The sequence below is a fragment of the Triturus cristatus genome, chromosome 5_2 (assembly GCF_964204655.1).
Source record: "Triturus cristatus chromosome 5_2, aTriCri1.1, whole genome shotgun sequence".
Classification (NCBI taxonomy): domain Eukaryota; kingdom Metazoa; phylum Chordata; class Amphibia; order Caudata; family Salamandridae; genus Triturus; species Triturus cristatus.
In genome coordinates this window covers 190,789,875-190,813,460 of record NC_140588.1, presented here as the reverse complement: position 1 = coordinate 190,813,460, position 23,586 = coordinate 190,789,875, and the positions used below count along the sequence as shown (strand labels likewise).

At 42.7% G+C, this 23,586-nt stretch overlaps 1 protein-coding gene across 1 annotated transcript in view; it reads left to right on the top strand.

The window, feature by feature from the left end:
• LOC146822775 (cytosolic non-specific dipeptidase-like) overlaps positions 1–23,586 on the top strand; it is a 252,033-nt gene that overhangs the window by 175,098 nt on the left and 53,349 nt on the right. The window contains exon 11 of the mRNA XM_085606962.1: positions 17,039–17,186. Within this exon, the coding sequence (XP_085463088.1) occupies positions 17,039–17,186 (148 nt within the window). The remainder of the gene's footprint in view (positions 1–17,038; positions 17,187–23,586) is intronic.

The following is a 23,586-nucleotide window of genomic DNA, read 5'->3' as shown; positions in this document are numbered from 1 at the left end:
CGCACCCCGCCCCAGACGTCGACACACATTACCTGGGGGGTGCAACCTCGCTCTCCTCTCCTCTTCCAGCGACTTGGGCCTCCGATGCAATCTTTGTGAATTCCGGGCAGTGGGACTCGGGCCCTCCCTCGACGAGGTTGGTTTGAGGTCCCGCTCTGGTAACGGCAGGCTCGGGCCGGCGGATCAGCTCCTCCTGGGCTGCCGGTCAGGGCCGCTGATGCTACGAAGATCTCAGGCTGCAACAGCGCACACGCACACAGCGTCACTGAGACTCACTTGAGCTTCGGTTGCACGATCACCGGGCATTCCTCACTAAGGTCTCTGGCTGCACAAAGCACCCGCACACAGTCTTGCTGAGACTCACTTGGACTCCGGGTGCACACAATCACAGGCCGATCCTCATGAAGGTCTCAGGCTGCAAAAAGCACACGCACAGAGCGTCGCTGAGACTCACTTGGACTCCAGGTGCACACGATCACAGGCCGATCCTCATGAGGGTCCCAGGCTGCACAAAGCACATGCAAACAGCGTCGCTGAGACTCTTCTGGAAACTTTTGTGTTCCTGAGTTTCCGCAACAGGGAGCCAGCTCACCTCGGGCCCTTGGGGATAAGTTGCTTCCGGTCACAGCACATAGCAAAGTCCTTTCAAGCAGGGGGACACAGCACACAGCAACGTCCCTTTAGCCTCTCCCTGGTTAAAACAGCAAACTGCAGGCCAGCCTCAGAACACACAGCAAGGGTCAGTCCTTTCCTTCAGTCTCTTCAGTTGTTTCTTCCTTGGCAAAGGTTCCTCTTTAACACGAAGTAGCTTCAGTCTTGTTCAAACTTGATCAATCCATTTCTCCAAAGTTCAGGGGCTTCAGCTCTCATAGTTATACCCCTAAATGTCTTTGAAGTCTTTGTGTTCAGGGGCACTGACCCCCGTACAAACCATTTCTGGGTGCCTCCCTGCCAGTGACACCTTCTTCCTTTGATTAGTGGGGGTCTGGATTCTTAATCACTCAGCAGGAGATGGGACCATTGTTTTATGGCAGCAACCCAGGCCTTTTCACCACTAGAGGCTACACCTCCCCCTACACTCCAGATGCAGGTCAGCCTGTGTCTCATCTCCTCCCCTGGGTCAAGACATTCCCCAGATCCTATCACTTTCAAATCCAGACAGTCAATCCACAACCAGGCAGAGACATACAGAAATGTTAGAGCACAAAAACCCAGCCATTTCTAAAAGAGTGCCTTCTAAACACACAATGCAAAACATCTTAAGCCTTTGGGAAGATAGGCTGGAAACATATTACATAGCCTCCCCATTCTGTCCTATGGGCAAGATGGCCTTTCAACAGTGAAAAATTAAATGGAGATTATTTCACTGTCAGGACATGGTACACACCTTAGTACATGTCCTACCTTTCACATGCACTGCACCCTGCCCAGGGGGTACCTTGGGCCTACCATAGGGGTGTCTAATGTGCATAGAAAGGGAAGGGTAAGGTCTGGCAAGTGGTTGCACTTCTCAGAACAACATGGCAGTTTAACAAACTGCGCGCAGGCACTGCAATGGCAGGCCTGAGTTCCCTCTTTAGGGATACTTGTGTAAGTGGCACAATTAATACTGCAGGCCCCTGAGTAGCAGTTGCATTACCAGCCCTGGCACATATAGTGCACTTTACTAGGAACTTTACTACTAAGGCAAACATACCAATCATGGACAACCAATTACTATTACACTTTATACAGGGATCACTTGCACTTTGACACTGATCAGCAGTGGCAAAGGGCCCAATCATCTAAGTTGGCAACACCATGTCAGAAAAAATGTCTAGGGGGAAAGCAAAAAGTTTAGGGAACTTTAGCCAAAAAGGGCCAAGTCCAACAAGACTCACATTGAGGGATCAAGAAATGGCCTCTCAAAGAATGTGGGGTTCAAATTTATCACGGGCACCACCCAAGCTACCAGGGGGTTGGCGGTCCTAGCTCAAAACCATAAAGTACAATTTGTCCTGTCTCGCACAGACTCAATGGAAAGGTGGGTAATCACGAGGTGTATCCTGATGGGGGATAGATCATTCACACTCCGTTCAATTTATGGATCAGTGCTGGATGATCCAGAGGTATTCAATTGGTTGAATAATGAGCTCGTACATTGGCCACTACCCATTATATTATGTGGGGACTTTAACATTAATCTTTTGAATAATTGGGAAGCACATCCTAAATATGAGGGGAGGAAACCCAGGGTATTACAAGCTCTATACAATCTATGTGACACACATGGACTAGTAGATGTTTGGGCTAAGACTAAACTATTTGAGAACGGATACATTATTTTTCATCCCCATACTCAAAGCATTGTAGGCTGGATTATTTTCTTGTATCATCAGATACACAACAAGACTGCAGAATTAATAGGTTCCCCAGATTTTTGTCAGACCACAATTCATTAGTACTAGAAATAGGGATGCCAGGAATTCCATCTAAAATCTCTTCCTGGACTTTTGAAAGAATTCTGTTAAGGGACCAGGGTTATCAAGAGCATATGAGGGTCTGGATACTTGAATAATTGAAGCAAAATCTAGGCACTGCTCCCATGATAACTGTTTGAGACTGTTTTAAGGCAGCAGTCAGGGGGGAGACAATTCAATATTCCCTGAAGGAAGGGAAAATTGAGAAGCAAAGGGTGAAAGAGCTATATGCTAGATTGGCTAGGGTAGAACAAAAGCTTGTTATGGCGGTTCAGCAGGTAACCGATTTAAAGGCCATACAACAAGAGATAACACTGGCCAAAGCTTCTATTTGGGAAACTCTGTTAGAGAAGGCAGTCAATAAGATAGCCAGTAGTAAAGAGGAGGCTTACAAGCTTAGCGATAAGATAGGGCACCAACTTGCAAGTCGCACCCGGCAGGAATATGTCTGCAATACAATAACACATATTAGGGATCCAACACTGGAGGTAGTTCAGGGCACGGAGGAGATAAAGGTGGTGTTTCACGGATTTTACCAAAATCTGTTCCAGGAAGAAATGGCAGGGTCAGAATCCCATAAACAGCATGCAATAGAACAATATTTAAAAACTGCTTTAGGGGAACCGCTGGCAAAGGATACACAAGAGCAGCTAGAGGAAACTTTGACATGTGAAGAGATGCTTGCAGCACTCACGGGTTTATCAGACGGGAAGGCTGCTGGACCCGACCTCATACCGGGGGAATTTTATAAGGTTTACCTTTAGCAAATCAAGGAGATCATGATCAGCCTCTTTAGACAGACGTTTCAGGGGGAAAACCCACCAAAGCCATGGGCTGAGGAAAAAAGGTGTGGTATTCTCCCCCCCCAAAAAAACAATAGATGAACATACCGCCCCATCACATCAATGACTGTGACACCAAAATATACACAAAATCGCTAGTGGCCCGACTGGCTTCCTTTATTTATAGTATGGGGACCCATTGGCAACATGGATTTATCCCGGGAAGAAGTACTTTGGATCACGCGTCGGAGGCTAATCACATTGTTTGATGCGAGGCAAGTGGCAGGAGACCCTATGGCGGCAATCCTGCTTGATGCGGAAAAAGCTTTCAATAGGGTCTCCTGGCACTTTCTCTGGGCAGTAATGGCTGGTAAGGGGTTAGGTCCTAACTTTATTGGGGCTGTCAAAGCCCTTTATGACAAACCTGTTGAAAGACTAGGGATAAACGGAGATCTAACAGAGAGGCTGATGATCACAAGGGGAAGATGACAGGGATGCCCATGCTCATCGCTACTTTTTGAGCACTATATAGATTCGTTCTCAAATAAATTAAATCAGGATTCAAATATAATACCAATAATCTTACAGGACTACAACACTAAGATCCTGGCATATGCCGACGATGTGGCAGTGGTTACCCCTGACCCTGAGGCTGCAATAAAAATGATAGAAGAAGAAGCAGTAATATTTGGTGAACCGTCTGGGTACTCACTAAATAAGGAAAAAACACAGATAATTATCAATGAATTTACTAGCCTGAACGATTATAGAATAGTGCAGAGTGCAACATATTTAGGGGTAGTTATTGGGGCTAACTTGTATATATTGGTCAGTGAGAATTTAAGCCCAGTACTAAAAAATCAAAAGTCGCACTTGGAAAACTAGACAATCTCCATCTGACGCTAGTAGGTCGGTGCAATCTGATCAAAATGGTATATTTCCCCAAACTGCTTTATCTAATGAGAGCCGTCCCACTCATTAGTCCCACATTTTGGTTTCAAAAATTCGAGAATCTGTTTTCACAATTCATTTGGTCATACACCAAGCCAAGAAGAGCAGGCAAGTTCCTAACACTTCCAAAAGAACGGGGGGGACTGGTCCTTCCCAATCTGAGGCTTTATTACTGGGCTACTTGCTTGATACATTATACAATACTACTTAGGGACCGCCCCAGGGAGAATATGTCGACTTGTCCATCTATTTAAGAATTATTGATTGGAGCTGAGGCCTGGGGGTGCCTATGGCGTTGACTTGAGCTAGGATACTAAAAAAGGGTTAGGTTCAACACTCTGGCAGCTACCTTTCAGACATGGACTCCTAGTCTGAAACTAATAGGGATTGGGAAACTAAATGGGTATACACCTCTTTCAGAATAATGAAAATCTCCCCGGGATTTTTAATGATCACTGGATGGGAAACTGGATCCAGACAGGGATTGTTAATATTGGATGCTTTTATATCAATCAGGGCTTTACATCTTTTGAGGATCTTATAGAGAAATATATTTAACACATAAAGAATTTTTTAAGTTTCTCCAAAAAAGAGACTTCCTGCTGAAAAGAATGAAAGAAGGAGACGGAATCAAAAAGAATGAGATAGAACAAAAACTGCAGCAGGAGACCTCTTTCCGCATCGGCATAGTATATAACTTCCTGAATTCACTTAAGGCAGATGATATGGACAAAATTGCAGAAAAATGGGAAAACAAGTTAAATACTCCGGTACAGGCCTTTTCAGTTGCACAGGATGTTTTAATGTCTGCCAAGCTCCAGGTACAATTCTACAAAACATTCTTCTTTCTTTACTATGCACCCGATCAGATTGCCAAGTGGGGAAGAGGGAAGGGGATCCAATGCCCACGATGCTCCTTATTTAAGGCCGACATTATTCATATGTTTGTGACCTGTAATGCTCTGACAGGGGGTAATTAGGCAGATTGAAGGTTTTTTAAGAGAGGAGCTGAGATTAGAAACAACTATAACACCTTCCCTAATTTCACTGGGAATTAGTGAGAGTGACCGGCCCAGCAAGGTAGGGGGTTGATGACCATTGCTATGACTATATTCCGGCTGTGTATAGCCTCAGCATGGCTGGATATAAATCCTCCCTCCTATCAGCAACGGTTGGCCAGATTGATCGCAGTGTATAAACTTGAGAAATGCATCTATGCGCGTAAGGGCCATAGGGCGAGAAAGAAAGGTGACAACATTTGGAAACCCCTTGCCAAATGGATAGAACAAAAGGAAGGGTAGGAATGAGGTACAGATAATGCATATATGTGAAGTGTTTAATGATTACATACAATGGTGTCCAAATGTATATATATAGTTATGGGATTATCTTCTTTAATAGATGGTTGATTTTTGTTTATTTACGTCCAGTTTTGGGCTGCTTCTTTATGCTATTCTTTATTTTTGTATGGTACTGTACTGCATATTCATCCTTCTGTATGGTGGGGTGGGGGGAAATGGGAGCAGGGAATAAAAAATGTAATAACTCAATAAAGATATTTAAAAAGAAAAAAGAAAATCCACTCTCCTGGACTCCTGTGCTTGTTCTTGCTGTGTTGTGGTTGCGACTTCTCCACCCTGATTAGACACAGAACATAGCACTTCAGCCAATCCTTTGCAATAATCGAGCACTATATCATCAGTTATATTCATCAGCTGATTTGCTGGGACTATTGGCTGCCTCATTGCTCTCCCCATAATCACTTCGTGGGGCGATTATCCAGTATGCTTTATCAGGAATACTTCTCAGACTCATCAAAACCAAAGGTAAAGCATCTGGCCATTTCAGTGCTGTGGATGCACATACTTACGAGAGTCTTGACTTAATAGTGCCATTGATTTGCTTGACCACGCCTGATGCTTGTGGTCGATAGGCACAATGTAGTTTTTGCTTAATTTGCAATGCTGCACAAATCATCTGAATTATTTCATTATTAAAATGAGTTCCTCTATCTGTTCGTAAAGAGATTGGATATCCAGGCCTAGGTATTATCTCTCTTAGCAGCAATTTAGCAACTGTTAGACTATCATTTTGTCTTGTTGGATATGCTTCTACCCAACGAGAGAAGAAACAAACCACAACCAACACATATTTCAAACCATTACATGGGGGCAACTCTATAAAATCTGCTTACAATCGGGTAAATGGTCATGCTGCTTGTCCAATTCATCCCCAACTGACAACTGTCTTTTTTCTTGCATTTTGCTGCTTGCAAGTTATACACCTCTGGCAAAGACTCTCTGCAATGACCCTGAACTTTGGGTTAAACCAAGACTGCTTAAAAAGCCTGATCATCGCATCTCTCCCTGCATGTGTTAAACTATGATACATCCTTGCCATCTGTGATAGCAAGCTATCTGGCATTATTGGTCTCCCATCTGTATACACACACACTTCATCTTCTGCCCTTCGTGTACAACTTGCTTTGATCCATGTTTCTTTTTCTTCTTCACTAGCTTCTTCATGTAACTGTCTAACTTCTTCCCATGTCTCCACAGAAGAAACATTAGATGACAATTTGTATCTGATTTTTGTGTTTCTCTGTTTATTTAAATTGAATTTTGAGGACAAAATCATGCAACTTGGTTGGCATATCTATTGCCATTCGTCACATAGTCGTTTCCAGATTTATATGCCAAACATTTCACCACTGCAATTTCTTTGGGCAATTGTAGTGCAACTAGCAAATCCTTCACATTTTTACTGTTTTGAATTGGTGAACCTGATGATGTCAAAAATCCAAGTTGCATCCACAATTGTCCAAAGTCATGCACGACCCCAAAACCATATTGACTATCAGTGAATATGGTTACTCTCAAATTTTTGCCAATAATACATGCTCTGGTCAAAGCAACTAGTTCAGAAATGAGTGCGGAACGTATTCCTTTTAAACATTAAGCTTCAAGAACCATAGCTACTGTACAGACTGCATAGGAAGCACGTAGAGTGTCCTTTTCATCTCTCAAGCAAGATCCATTGACAAACATCACATAATCAGACTCTGGCAATGGTGTGTCTTTTATATCAGCCCTTGGTTTTGTACACAATTCAGTCACATCCAGGTAATCATGATCTGCTTCTTCTACCACTTCCTCACAACTTGGACTTGGTAGCAATGTAGCTGGATTCAAATTTGTACATCTTGTCACAGTCACATTCCCTGCTCCCAGTATTACTCTTTCATACCTTGTCAATCGACTGCTCGTAAGATGCTGTGTTCTAGTTTGTGTCAAAAAAATCTCAACAGATTGTGGCATATACACTCTCAACGGATGTCCCATTAGAATCGATTCACTCTGCTCCAAACTCACACAAGTAGCAGCTACTGCTTGTATTCAACCAGGTAACGCTACAGCCACTGAATCCAAAGTGGCAGAGAAATATGTCACTGGATGGCGTGCCATTCCATGCTTTTGCTTTAGGACTGAGAATGCACAACCATCTTTTTCGCAACAGAATAGTGCAAAGTCCTTACTGTGTAGTGACGGCTCACAGAGGTAACACTGTGAGGCGGGGCGGGGCTGGGTGGGGAGTAGTGGAGGCCGACATACAATGGCAAAGGTGAAAGTAAATAAATAAATATCTGCTGTCGTATGTTGGACTCCACTACCCCCCCAGCCCCGCTCATACCCCGCTTCACCAGCCCACAGCATTACCTCTGCGAGCCGCCACTGTTACTGTAGTCTGGCATTCCTAATGCAGGTGCTCGACAAAGGCTGTCTCGCAACTCTACAAATTCCTTCATACATTCCTCATCCAATTCAATTGGATCGATCAAATTTCTATGTGTTAATCTCTGTAATTTCTTGTTTGTCAGTGAAAAACCACTGAGCCACTGTCTGCAGTATCCAACCATACCCAAGAACATTCAAACTTCCTTCCGTGTTCTGGGAGGACCCATTTGCAAGATCACAGCTATTCGATCTTTTGATACTTTCCTGACTCATTTTGCAATTTTGTGTCACAAATATTGAACCTCTTTTTGATAAAATTGCAATTTAGCAGGTGGCACATTATACCTACTTACTGCCAAATGGTTCAGTAGAGCAATTATATCTGTCACATATGCTTCTCTCATCTTAGATGCCACAAGTAAATCGTCAGTGTATTGCACCAGTACAGAGTCTTCTGGCATCACCAATGATTCCAGAAATGTTTTCAAAATCTGATTGAAAATTGAGGGACTCTCTGCATACCCTTGAGGAACTTGGCACCGTGCCAATACACAGTCTCCGAACTGGAATGCAAAAAGATATTGGCTAGCCGGATGCAAAGATATTGAGAAAAATGCTTGGCATAAATCAATTACAGTGAATCACTCTATATCTCAAGGAATTTGGTAAAGAATCACTGCTGGGTTTGGCACTATTGGACAGCAAGGTATTACTATCTTTTTAACTTTCCTCAGGTCTTAAACTATCCTGTACTTCCTGCTCGGTTTCTTAATCCCCATAATGGGTGAATTACAAGGACTCCCAAGTATCTCTCTCAAAGTGCCTTGTTCAAACATCTGTTCAATTACAGACGTTACTCCTGTAATGGTCTCAGGGCTCATTTTATACTGTGGCGTTTTTGGGAATTCTGCACCTTGTTTGACTGAGATTTGAATATGATCAACTTCTTTCATCAATCCAATGTATTACCTTGTAAAATCCCACACATCTTTCATCACTGTGTCTCTTAATTCAACAGGCAAATCCTTCGCTGTAAATAAAGGATACAAATCATTCACCTCTGTCCCTTGCCAACATTAGCTTGAATGTAACATCTTCATCTGGGATTTGAAATGCAATACCATCTGGTGTACAATAGATGGTGCAATTCGTTTTACATAACAAATCCCTACCTAGCAGGTTTACTGGACTTGTATCACACACCACAAAACAATGCAAGTCCCGAAAATCTCCAATTGGTACCTTCATCAGTTTTGTCACTAGAGTTTTAATCAACTGATTCAAAAGGCCTACAACTTGGATAGTGTCTTCCGAGAGGGGTAGGTTTGAGATTTCCACAGTTCTTACGGTGGAACGGGTAGCACCAGTGTCTACAAGGAATGTAACAACATTACCTTCATCTTCTCCATCCACAAAAGAACCACACTGATCTACCTCTAAGGATGCGCCAAGCACACACTCCTCCTCCCCCTCAGGCACTGTCATTGAGATGTATCTGAAACACTCTCTTGGCACTGCAACCAGTATTGTGAAGCCATTTGTACATTTTGGGTATTAACAATCTGTTCTCCCGCACGGAAACCCACACTTACACTGCATCTTTGTATTTGAGCATTCACATTATTTGGCATTGGGGCTTGTGGTATTTGTACCTGTGTAACTACCTGTTGTTGCTGCTGCTGATTCCTGTTCATCTCATTCTGCATTTGCTGATCAAAATTCCGATTTATTCCATTATTTTGTAAGAAAACCCTACACTCGCGTTTCCAATGTCCCAACTTGCCGCATGCATGACAAGGATATTTCTTTTTTATTTCATCCTTATTTCCTTTACCTCTACCCTTTCCGTGAGTAAGAACACCTCCATTCATTATAACACCTCCCATGTTAGAAATCTGACCATTTGAATATTCTGATTCTGACCTTTTCCCTGAAAACTCGTTTGAGAGTAATCCACAAAATGTCCACCTTTCAGTGCTGCTTTCATTTGTGCCCACATTAATTTCTCTTTCAGCTTTTTGTGTCTTGATTCAATATCATCACTACAATATTTTGCTTGTCATAGTATTTCATCTACGCTTTTATTTTGCCAACAAATCAAATGCTGTTGAATCATGTTACTAATTTCTGGTTTCAAACCAAACACAAACTTGTATACAAAATGTCCCATATCTTTGTCAGTTATGCTCTCTAAACCACTATACTGTTTAAACAACTGTAAACTCCTCTCATAATAAGCATGTACTGATTCTTTTGTTTCCTGAGTCATTCTATCAATTTATGCCCAATCTGTCACTTTTGGTGAAATCTTTCCCTTCAAATAGGTAATTACTTGATTATACTTTTTCATCCCTTCATCTGACGGGGCTACAGTCTTTGCATCTCTGGGATATTCTTCTTTTGGCCAATCTATTGCAATCTTACACTCACTCCACAAATCAGCTGGAAACACAATATCAAACAACCCATCCAAATCTTTCAACAAAACTTTTGAAACTTTTACAAACCTCTCTACTTGCTTATACCATTGAACTGGTTTTTCTCTCAATCTGGGAAACTCATTTGTAAAAGACAGTATATCCTGTCTTGACCATGAAACGTGAACATATCCACCTCCTGGTACCTCTCTCATTGGATATATCATTTAAGTCATTGTTGCCCTGTTTCTCTCACAGGATACATAGATAAAGTTCCTTTATTTGCAAGCATTTCTTATTTATTTTTAGCCCATCTGCCTTTCCAATGTTCCAATTCACCCCATTGTGTTAATGTATTAATCAACTCCTTAATCTGCAGCCATTTACCAGAAGCATTTAGACTCTCTAAATCTTTGCCACCAAGATCCAATCTATATGTCTTTTGCAAAGCCTTTGATTTATCAATGTCAACTCCATAAGTGTGTGCAACTTCAGCAAACCTCTCATGAAGACTCTTCACTCTCATTGTAATATGTTTTATATAAAAACAACAATTCTTCTTCCTGATATTTACTCAATCTCTCTGGGCTAATTGTACCCAGAATCATTTCCTCCAAATCTGCTTTTAATCTACTCACATCCATGCTCGTTTTCACTTTATTAGACAACATCTCTCTAATCCATTTATCTAACTCTTCAGGTGATGGTCCTACCTTACCCCCTGAAGTAGGTGTTACTTCTCTCACATTATATGCTAATCTTCTATGTTCTATCTGTACATTTCGCTTTGGGGGTTCCACTGATCTCTCTGTAATATCAATCAATGTTCCTATCTCATTAGCTTCAGCACCATTATTAACCCTATCATTATTAACAGGTAATATCAAAGTATGCACTTGTGAAATAATTTGACCCTTGCTATACAATGGAGCTATGAGACCAATTGTCACTGGAACGGATAAAGCTTCTGCATTTAACCCCTTCCATGCGGCGCAAATTCCGCCGCGGTGCTGACCGTTTCTTGCGCGGGCGGGCTCATGACGGAACGGTTCCGTCATGAGCACAGCTCAACCGACGCTCATGACGGAACTGTTCCGTCATGAGCACCGAAGGGGTTAAATTCAATTGAGTTATCATCTGTGTCAAGTCATCTTTTTCCTTACTTATTACATTTGTACTTCTCGATTGCAAAAGCTGAGGAATCTCAATTTGAATCAAGGAAGCATTTGGAGTAGTTCCTTCCTGCTCCTCCTGATATAGTGGAGGTCTGTTTAATATTAACTCATCTAATAACTCATCATCAATTTCATTTGGATCTTGATCTGTACATTCTACATTTTTCTTTTTCTCCTTACAGTTTCCTCCAGCCTGATCCTCTTTTCTAACAACTGGATATAAACCTTCACCCACTGCGATTACATCTCTCCTCCATCTTTTAATCTGAGCATCCCATTTTGCCTCTGAATATCTACTCACAGTATTTCTATATATGTTTGCAGATCTGTCTCTTTCTCTCTTATACGATCCATGTTACCATTCCGCAAGCGCTTCATACTGCATATGTCTAGGATTTTGTCTCAATTGATTCATCTGATATCTCAGGGTCTCTAAAATCCACACATTAAAAGTACCATGTTCTGTAAATGCCATATTCCCATCTCATTCCATATACTTCACCCAATTCTCCAACCATGTACATATATGATATCCTTGTTCTAATGACATAAAAGAAGCAGGCTTACCATCAGGTGATACAGGAATTCCCTCGCTAATAGGTACGGGCTCATCCTTTCTAAATAAAGTCCTCATCATTTTTAATAACGTCATTCTAATTCTTCTGCTACACAGTACAGTAGTAGACCTCAAGGTAAAAGTGAGTTTCAGTAACATTTCAGAATGATGCATGGATACGGCAAGTAAATGTACACTAAAAGCCAGGAAGTGCAACTTGGGCTGAAGCATGCCTTTAATCCCAATCCAAGATGGCGCCTACATGGTGTTACAGCATGAGACTCTTGTGACATTGAAAAAGAATGACGCTTGGGTTGGGAGGGTCCTTCATACCAATACAACATGGCACTCATGCTGCGTCGGAAACATGACACTTGTGATAACACTGCATAAAAGAAGCATCCCTCAATGAAGACGAGGGCTGTGACACCCGCATATTGGTCACATGGTAGAATCAGTGAGCCTATGGAAGCTCGAGCCTCCCGGAGTAGGCAGGTCCAAATTTGAGGAAGATAGCAAATAAATTCACCAACCACACACTAAATGAAGGTGGAGCAGTCCATTGAAGATTCAAGCAACAACATTTTAAAACAGAAAATGCTTCTCTCGGGAGATACAGTGGGAGAATGGCACAGTGGGCCCGATTCACAGAACTAACTTAAGACAAAATCCTAAACTTACTACCATTTTCGTATTCACAGGAGGCACTTACTCATTTTGGTATTCACAGAAGACACTTACTCACTTCGGTATTCACAGAAGTTAGGAGTCCTAACTTTAGGACTCCTAAATGCCTTCTGTGAATACCGAAAGTCTTAAAATTAGGATTTTTCTCAGTTCAGGAGTCCTAAAGTTAGGACTCCTAACTTTACTACTACTAAACTGAGAACAATCCTAATTTTAAGGCTTTCGGTATTCACAGAAGGCATTTAGGAGTCCTAAAGTTAGGAGTCCTAACTATACTACTACTAAACTGAGGAAAATCCTAATTTTAAGACTTTCGGGCTCACTTGTCCTACTACACGGGTGAGTGAATATGTTTGCGTACCTGAATGGACTTGCATTTGAGGATTGATTAGTGTGTCATCCTCCTGATGGAAAAGAAAAGTTTCTAAGTTTTGGTTGATTGAAGAGTAATTGTTCTTTTTGTGTCTCTTTTTTGTCTAGACAAGTTTCAGTGATACCGATTCTGGACTTGGATCACTGTTCTGTACTAAGTATACATTTTGTATTGTTTTTTCACTTTTTGCAGCAGCGTTGTCATTGGTCCTGAAGAAAGCCAATTCTTACTTGTTAGATGTTAAGTGGCTGAAACATGTCGACCTTCTTTTCCATTCTAGCAGTTTAATTATACACTGCTGAACACTGCGTTTTAGATCTGCTAGCACAGATGAGCCAATAAAGTTTTCTTTTCATCTGCACTAGGCAGTTTTAGATTCACACTTTTTCTATTTTTGATTTATTGCGCTGCACCCACGCATCACCATCTTTCACATTTGGGATTTTAGCATCCATTTTCGAGGCTTAAATATCAAAACATCCCAGAGCTCCCTCCTCTCAGAGAGGAGGTTGTAGCCCTCAGTGGGACTAGGATTTCCCACTGGGAGGAGAAAGCCCAAATGATGAAGCATGTCACCATTGGTGAGTGAGGGCATTCATCCTAAAAGGGATTTCTTCCCCTATTAGTTTTCTATTTAAGAGACACTTTTATTGCTCTCCTTTTTTCCTCTTGTATCTTTTCTTTTGCTGCTTTGTTGCATTACAAGCATTTTACAGTACCATTATGGGTCATAACTAATTGAGCCAACTCAAAAGAAAGCCAACATTAATTTGTAAAAATAGCGCTTATTTTTATGTAAATTCAGGCACCAGAACAAACTTTATAACATACATATAAACAGAGTTATGAATTTTCAAAGCAATTGTAAATAAGTGCACTAAGCTGCCATTTAACATCACAGTCAATGGTAAAAACTACTAGTAATAGTCGGTCACTTAGGGGGTCGAGTTGCAGTCTGCACTCGCAGGATAGATGTGGTGGGGGTCCTAGGGCCAGGATCCAACAGTCATTTACATTTTACCTGGCCCCTGGGGCCCCGGTACAGTGGTTGTCGTGGCTGTCGGTGGTCCATAAACGGGACCCGCGATAAAGTTGCTGTTCCCACTGAGATGGTGATGCCAGAAAGGGGATGCCTAATCACAAGAGCAGGGTCGTTGCCAACATTGGTTTTAGAAGCACTCTTAATGCAGAATTCAGTTAATGGTTTGGTTACCGGACTGGTGATCAACATACTTTGGTAGTGATAAAAGTTAAGAAAATACATTTTTACATCTGGAGGGTCAGGGGAGTGCAGAAGCAGCTTTAAATGTTGATGAAAGCCAGACTACAATTCCCCGAATGCACTCCACTATTTAACTTTGGGCAATCCCTTGAAGGGCCCAATGACCAGTGATTTTATTTTCTGAGCATCATTTTGCCTGCACTTTGCAGGGCACAGGTCCTACCTATCCAGGGGAGTCTAGGGTGCTCCTGGCTTCTACCAGGGTCCATCTGCCACAACATGATGAGTTTTGGTCAAGGACAAAAGTCAATCACACAGTTCCAAGCAGTGCTGCAAAGGTCCAGGGTAGCCTTCCCTTTGTTTGTGCAAAGTCTTGTTGTCAGTGAAAACGGTCTTTCCAGGGCCTGTCTTTGCAGTAGGTCGATCAGAACTGAGGTTCTAGTATCAGGGGGTCCCTTAAATCCTGGATTTAGGGGAGTTAGGGCTATGGGAGCTAGTAGCCAATAAGCAGCATGTCCCTTACAGCTAATCCTCCCCTGAGGTGACCACATCTGGTGGTGCAGGTCACCTTTTCTATCCAGAGTCCACTATTTCTGCCCTCCTATAGATGGCAGGAATCAACTTTAGGTCTATAGATCAGGCTGCTCACCATGTAGGTGTGGCCAGCCTTGCTGGAGGTGTACACCTCCTTCATACCTGGCTTACTGCCTTGCTGGGGTCCAAGCACACCTGGGGCAAGGGGAGAGCTGTGTCCTACACCGAAGGACAGGCCAGATGTATATCAGAGGTGGTGCAGCCTTTGAAACTCACTGCTCTGATGTGTCACTTCACTAGCCCACTTGGGAGGAGGGAGGGGAGGAGGGAGGTGTGACCTCCTTCCTGCCCAAGCTTTTCTTCTGACTCCTGGGAGTGCTCACACTGCCTGGCAGGAGGTCAGAAGCCTGTTTTGGTGGCAGCAGGGGCAGAAAAACCCGGGCCTACCAGCGAAAGCACATGTCAGCTAGGGTAACCAGATGGGCAACCACTAGGCAGCAACTTGGGTGCATGCGAGCCTTCCCTTGACTCCAAATTCGAGTCAGGGTAGAGAAGGCGTGTTGATCGACACCAAAATTAACATATGTGGTGGTACCATAAGGGAGCTAGCAATCCAGGTCTGCCTGGCTGCAAGTCCCTTCTTATTCTATGGACCACATATAGTGTACTTGAATGATAAAGTCACTATAGAGACAAATATCTACACTCTTAATATACTGCACCCTGTCTCCTGGGCACAAGTCCTTCTCTAGTGATGACTGACATATATATTTAAAAGCAGTACTGTTACCCTGTCACACATGGTGAGGACAAAGTCAAAATGGAGCAGTGAACACTGTTCCTGCTGTCTGCAATGGCAGGCCTGCTGTCATCTGTTTACCTGGGTCACTCCAGGTTGTACAAACAGTGCTGCAGGCCCTGAGTAACCCCTTGCCACCAGTGCCCTGAGTACCACGGTACCACTTCAGCGGCAGCTGGCATCAACAGGGAGGGGGTGCGGGCGGGTGTGCGAACTTAAATAAATGTAAATTATATTTAAAATAAAGTTAGCTTAGGACAGGACCTCCTGCTCCAGACCTCATGCTGTGAGAGCAGCACCCTGATTGGAGGGAGCGACCTCACTCGGCGTTCCACAGCGCCCTGTTGGCCTGCACTGATTGTAACCCATCAGTTTTAAGACAGCTGGGTTAGAGGTTTCAAAGTGCGCTTGTCTTGCTGGCTGTCTCAAGACAGCCGGCCAAAGGGACATGCACACTTTGAAAAGTGCATATACTGCCCACCCTCCTGCCCCACCACCGTCCTGATGCTCAGTTCAGGACAGGACGATGAAAAATAAAGTGGTAATGAATTACCATTTTATTTTTCATCTCTGGGCTTTTGGGGGATTTTTAAGTGAGGCAACGGTCCTCCGCTAAAACGGAGGAGCAGTCGCTGTTCCACCTACCAGGGACTTATAAGGGAGGTTGATCTCTGGCAATGGGGATGCCAATTACACATCACTTTTAGGGAGAGAGCACTGGCACTGGAGCCGGGTAGGCCAGCTTCAGTGCACTGTCAGAGTCGAAAACCAGCATCTAGCAATCCAAATGGGGGCAAAAAGTGGGGGGACATCTGCAAAAAGTCCTGTTTTCTTACACTGCCTTTGCCTGTCAAGCATTATCTCTCTGCTTCTCTCTTTCTATCTATTCTCTTGTTGCTTCTCTCTTTCTCTCTATTCTCTCTCTGCTTCTCTCTTTCTCTATATCTCTCTATCTCTCTATCTCTCGAACCTCTCTTTCTCCACCGTTCTCTCTCTATCTGTATTGCTCTCTTTCTATTTATCTTTCTATCTTTCTGTACACATATTACAGTGTTAGCATTCCCTGTGTTGTAACAGTCAGTGCTCAAACAACAAATGTCCATAATGTCACTAGAAAACAAAACCCCCGATTATCTGCTGTATTACTCCATAATGCAGTTTTTACATTTCAGGATTATCCTGTTTCAAGGAGTATCCTAAATAGTATTTCACTGATGTTTTTCTAGAAATAAATGCACATTAATTGCTGTTCATAACCTGAAATAAGATACATTTTCATTAGTAGACAACTTAGTTAAATGGGAAATATGTCTTGCAAAGTGTAATCACTGTCTTTTGACTATCTGCAGCTTACGGAGTGAATGCGGACATGGTCCGAGCTGGAGGAACCGTTCCAATCGCTAGAACCTTTCAAGATCTGATTGGGAAGCATGTGATGCTATTAGGCATTGGAGGGGCTGATGATGGTATCCATGGCCAAAATGAGAAAATCAGCAGGTATGTGCCACATTAGCCTGCCTCTGTTTCTCATCAGAAGGTTTATCTAGATCAGTTGTGAAAAAATTAGATTGTTATTTTATGTGTAGCAGCCTTTGTATGGTGCACTAATCCATTATTTGAACAATGGAATGGTGGGAGCTGGACTGAGAACAATGCAGTGGTTATTTTTAATTTTGAGCATTTTACACTGTGAGTGGAATATTCTATTAGCCTCATAGCCCTTTTGCCTCAGGCTATACCGATTGCTAAAATCCCATTATTTACTCAAGCCAACTTGGGTTCAGGACCTTTAACTACCGGTTTAGCCCTTGGTAGTGGGCCGTCAGGCTATAATATTACTTTTTAGTGCTTTCTTGATCTATGGATCATTTTTATAGGGTTCCAGGATAACCATTGATTGGTAGTGTATGGTTGTTGGTCAGTATAAATCATTCTACTAAAACCAAAGCAGGCACTTGCTGCAGAATAATCCTGCTTTTTCAACCTTTGTTTTCCTTTACAAAACTATTAAACTACTATAAGATCAAACGTCAATCAATCACCTATGCAGCTGTGTTATCCCTGTCATTATGTCTTTTTTCCCCTTCTGCCTTCACTGTCGTATTAAGGGCATAACTGTATGGTGCCACTAATATTGCATGACCATTCAAACAGCAAATGTGGTGCTCTCTGGAACACCTTTTGATGTACCCTGAGATAGGGAGATCCTCCATTGATCTCCCCATCCTGCAGTGCCACAAATTTCCCCCCCCTCCTAACTCCATGTTAGTAGGCCTACTGGCCTTTGTAATTCTAGTAGCCTGGGGCTGAAGGAGTGTTCTTCATGATAGTTTTTTAAGTGCTTAAAATGTTTGTAGACATTGTGTGCATCTGTTTTTCACTAGTGATCATGAACAGTAGAACATGTGTGAACATGAGAGACTTACTTTGTTGCATCTTTTTGTCCGTTTCTCTTAACTAATTGAGAATGCCAATGTTTGTGAGAATTGTATATGCAAGATATAGTATAGATGTTTCCCACAGAAAACAATAAGGGCTTCTTGCTCACCATTGTTTCCAGGAACTGTTTGGAGAGAATACACAGGCTTTTCAGCTAGAATAGACCCCTAGAGAGTCAACATGGCCAGCTGCTTGTAGGCAGTGGCTACCACAGTGCATTCTGGGAAGAGACGAAAGGGTGTCCTTCCCTTTTATGTTGGAAGAGCATTGTGTCTAGGAGGATGCATTCCACAAAAGTATTCTCCCTCTCGTTCACCCACCCCCAACCTAGGGGTTTTGTTTGAGACTGACTGTCCTCCCAGAAGCCACTCTTAGGCAGAAACCCCCACTGCAGCCATGCTGGTTGGAGTTACAAACTATAAGAGATTTAAAGACTGACTGACAGTTGGCAATTGCCCATCGGAAATAAAAGCCAGAGCACCACTCTATCTCTTTGAATAACACATGTGGGAATATAGAGCTAAATGGGGCCTATTGCCTTCTGAGGAGAAACAAGAGAGAAGTTCCTGCAGGTCTGCCAGGTGTTGACACTGACCTTGCTGCATGGTACCCCGTAGCCATCTCACTAACCCAGAGATACAGACACAGCTCCTTAAAGTCATCTCCAGCCCTCACTGGAGACTGGATGAGGACTGCAGCAACAACTTACGTCCACAAGTCCAGGTAAGCTGAGTGGTAGCTCGGCATGGAGAGCTAAATTCCTCTATGCACTGTCATTATGTGTTGTTCTTCGTAGATGCTGCTCTTTTGGCATGATCCAATCTTAGCATCAAATAATGAGATCTGTACAAGTGGTGGGTTGAGGATCGATTTGTGCTAAGATGTCCTTAAGTTCTTCTCGCAACCTCTGATAGAATATGGCAGATCTTTTCTCTTCTGGCCGTGAGGTTTCTGCCCCCAGCCGTCTAGAAGGCTGTTTTCTTCTAAGCTAGCCAAAAACAAGTGGTCTCTGTGTTTGTGGGAATTCCCCTGTTGTTATGGGTTAGACTGCAGTCTGCCTCTCTTCATTATCAAAGTCCTTCTAACCTCCGTGAGTAGTCAATGACCCAGGGTTTCAAGGGCCCCCATATCATGAGACAGTCCCACTTTAAGGGACTTATACTACTAACTCCAAACCCAAAAGATTGGATAATCTCCCTAGACCTAGTAACTCACTAGTCCAAACTCTGAGTCATTGATCCTTTCCTTTGCAGCTTACTGCCACTGCAAGGTCTTTGTTTCAGGTTGTAGGACAATGTTTCCATTCAGTTGGACTGCAAATTATGAAAAGTAAATCAGTTTGCGTAGAACGAATGCAGTCACCCATTTTAGAGTGTTGTATTTACTAATGGCTAATGATCTCAGAAGGTTTAGGATTGTGAATATTGCTTGAACCATTCCATCTTTTAAGTAGCTGTAGTAATATAGATGTGTGCTTCCTCCTTTCCAGGATCACTCCAGAGTTCTTGATCCGTTAGTCAGCAAAAGTAGGGTTCCTGGTTTTAACCCCTTCGACGCTTATGACGGAACGGTTCCGTCATGCACGTCGGTTGGGCTGTGCTTATGACGGAACCGTTCCGTCATGGCCCCGCCCGCGCTCAGAACCTTCAGCACTGCGCGGAAATCCGCACAGCGCTGAAGGGGTTAAAGTTGTATTCTATTATATATGTCAGAAGTGGCCTTTGTGTTTCCTCAGTACCTGTCCGATGCTCTCAATGACCCACCTTCCAGCACCAATGATTTGTTATGCTATTACAGCACCAAGAGTCAGAGTGGCCATATGGAGGGAAGGGAAAGGGAATGGGTAGGGGACAGCAGGCAAGGAGACCTGTAAAGACAAAAATACACAAAACAAACAACACAAAACCAAATAAAATCTCGTATACTTCTGAATAACCAAATAAACCTTATTGGTTTCTATGTACTGCTACTAACTCTCTTGAGTCAAATAAATATCGAAGGAGGGAATTCTGTTTAGTCAAGATTTTCTGAGGCTGAGGTTCATAACGATCATCACAATCTGTTTACCATCTGGTAACTTGTTCATAGAATTGTACAAAGCAGTCTGAAAAGTGGCAATTAATAATCTCTTAATGTCTTCCATAAGGAAATAGCGTTGTTATCTAGGTTTAACTTCAACCCTTTGTTTTTAAAAACGTATATCTCAGTGCCAACATGTTCGGGTTAAACCATCTCGAGCCTGAGATGATGTTTTGTTAAATAGATCATGTGCAAAATAAATCATGCGTGAATGTCACAAAGCAACTTGCCTGCATGAGAGGAATGTAAACATGTGGTTTACCGCTCAGAGTCCGACCCTCTCTGACATCATGCAAATCATCTGACAACAGAGGAGGTGTGTTCTTAGACCGCGTTGACCCGGAAGCCAAGTTGGACTGCCTGGAAGCCGACCGGAAAATCAGGAATCACCACCAGGCCCAGGAACCAGAAGAAACACTCACCTCCAAAGGCAATCCCTCAGAACAGCCAGAACATTGATCAGGATCGGAGACGGCAACCGAGCGCCTACTCAGAGCGAATGAAGGAGAATAGTGAGCGAGGCCGCTGATATCAGGAAGTACCACACCCAAGATGGCGACCACCCCAAGGCATCTGGGACTTGTAGTGCTTGCATCAAGAGGCACTGCAATAAGGAAGAAGGGCAGTTATAGCATCTCTATAAAGGCAGCGTCAGTACCATTGGAACATAGTCAGCTCATTGAAACACAGAAGGCACTATTGGTGTCCCAGGGCAACATAACCACCAACGGGCAGATTCCCTATAATGAAGTTTGCCACAACAGGGATATACCATGGTGCTGGAACAAAACAAAGGTGGCCCCGTGCAGCAGTGAGTGGTTGGGGCAGGCCCTAGAACGCGCAACGCCATAGCGCTGACAGTACGCGCATTCTAGGGCCCGGCTTGGAAGGATGGAGGAGATGAAAGCGCTTCAGTAGTTGAGGTGCATGTACATGCTCTGTGAGAACCCATGAATCATTTTTTGGGCCATAACCCTTCCAGGATACTAAATACCAAAGTGTATTTCTACGCTTCTTACTATCCCTAATGGCCCACACCTCGTACTCCCATTCCCCACAGACCAACACAGGGTGAGGTCAGGGGCGACAAAGTGAAGTGTCTGCCTTCAGAAGGGACGTGTGAAAAACAGGGTGAAAGCATAAAGAGCAAGACAATTTTAACTGATAAGTAACAGGATTTACTTGCCTCACTATAGGCTAAGAGCCAATAAAATTAGGCTGAAACATGTGTTTATGTCTAAAGGTAATGTTGCATGTGGGCAACCAAACATTTCCCCCAAGTTGGTATGTAATTCCTACTATATTGTTTCTTTGCTTGGTCTAAATGTTTCTGAATAGAAATTTGTGTCTGATGGTGCTGTTGCAAAGTGTCCCTAACTGCTATTGTACCATCTGCTGCAGTAGGTATAGTGAGTGATAACGTTTGAGGATGATAGCCATATAAAACAAAGAATGGCATAGTGCCAGTAAATGAGTGGTATGAATTATTATAAGCTACTTCTGCTAGCCATAAAAGAGACATCCAGGAGTCTATGGCCTCATCTGTGGAACATTGTAAGTATTGTTTGAGTGTCTGGCACAAACTTTCCGTTTTCCATCAGTTTGTGGGTGATGGTTGGTGGAGAGTGTGGAAGAAACATGCAACGCTTGACACCAAGTCTGCCAAAAGTTAGAGTAGAACTGTGAACCCCGATTTGAAAGTATTACAGAAAGGAGGCCATGTAATCATGCAATATTTTGCAATAGTAGAATCGACGACTGACTATCAGTAGGTAGTTTATACATGCGAGAAATAAGTGTATTTTGTCAGACTATCCACTGCTACAAGGATCACTGCACTTTCGAGAGACCTGTAATAAAGTCCAGTTATATGATCCCATGACCGTTTTGGGGTAGGAAAAGGCTGTAATGAGCCCTTAGCTTTAGAATGATCTGTTTCATTGCTGGCACAAATTTCACATTCTTCCACCATTCTTTAAACATCTTTCCTTAATGTTGGCCACCAAAAATATCTCTGCATTAAGTTCAAGGTTTTTTAGAAACCTGGATGACCTGCTGTTGGAATTGTGTGTAACTAATGGAAAACTGTTTGCTATAGTTCCAAAGCGGAAATAAAGAGTTGAGATTTATGCAGTGGTAGTTCCTGTGGCCACTTTACCAAATTGTCGCATTCATGCCTTATCTGAACAAGAATACCAGTTCTTAAAGAAATATCTTGATCAATATATAGCAAACGGTTTTATGAGTCCCTCCAACTCCCCAACAGCTGATCCACTCTTTTTCTTCTTTAAAGCCAATGGGGATCTGAGAATCTGTATTGACTATTGCACCTTGAATAAATCACCAGAAAGAACAAATATCCGCTACCTCTATTCCCAGTTCTTCTCAACCAGGTGAAATCTGCTGTAATTTATACAAAGCTCGATTTAAGAGGTGCGTATCATTTAGTTCGGATGTGATCTGGAGACGAGTGGAAAATATCTTTCAAAATTCGTTATGGATTATTTGAGTACATGGTTATGCCCTTCGGGCTTTGCAATGCACCCGCTGCATTTCAATGCTTCTTAAATGACGTGCTCAGACAATTTTTAGATTCTATCACAATAGTATACACAGATGACATATTAATCTACTCCAACAATGAAACTGAGCATGAACACCATGTAAAACAAATATTGTCTTCATTAAGAAAACATCATCTTTATTGCAAGCTTTGCAACTGCGAGTTTCATGTCACTACAGTGGAGTTCTTCGGAGTAATGTTATTACCCTCCGGCATGCGAATGGCAGACAGAAAAATCAAAGCAGTCGCTGACTGGCCTTTACCTTCATCAGTCTGGGATGTGCAATGTTTTCTTGACTTTGCCAACTTTTATCATAGATTCATTAACCAATTTTCCCATACAGTTGCACCCATCACTCAGTTTCTCAGAAAGAAAGAACCATTTTTGAGGTCCCCAGATGCTGACATCGCCTTTACTGCTCTCAAAAAGGCTTTCACCTCACCCCCAATCATGGACACATCCTGCTGTTTAACAACCTTTCATAGTGGAAGCTGATAACTCCAATGTGGCAATTGGAACTGTACTTTCACTGAGAAATCACAATACAGGACAACTCCATCCTGTTGCCTACATGTCTAAAAAACTCAATGAGGTAGAACTAATTTACATAAGAGCAGAGAAAGAATTTCTGGCCATCAGGGATGTGTTCAAAGAATGGCGGTATTATCTGAAATGTGCAAAACATACCATCACAGTGTATACGGACCATCGCAAATTGCAGTTTATGTGCTCAGCTCGCCTTCTCGCACCCCGACAGTTGCGATGGATGTTGTTCTTCACAGAATATGATTTTATTCAACCAGGAACAAACAATA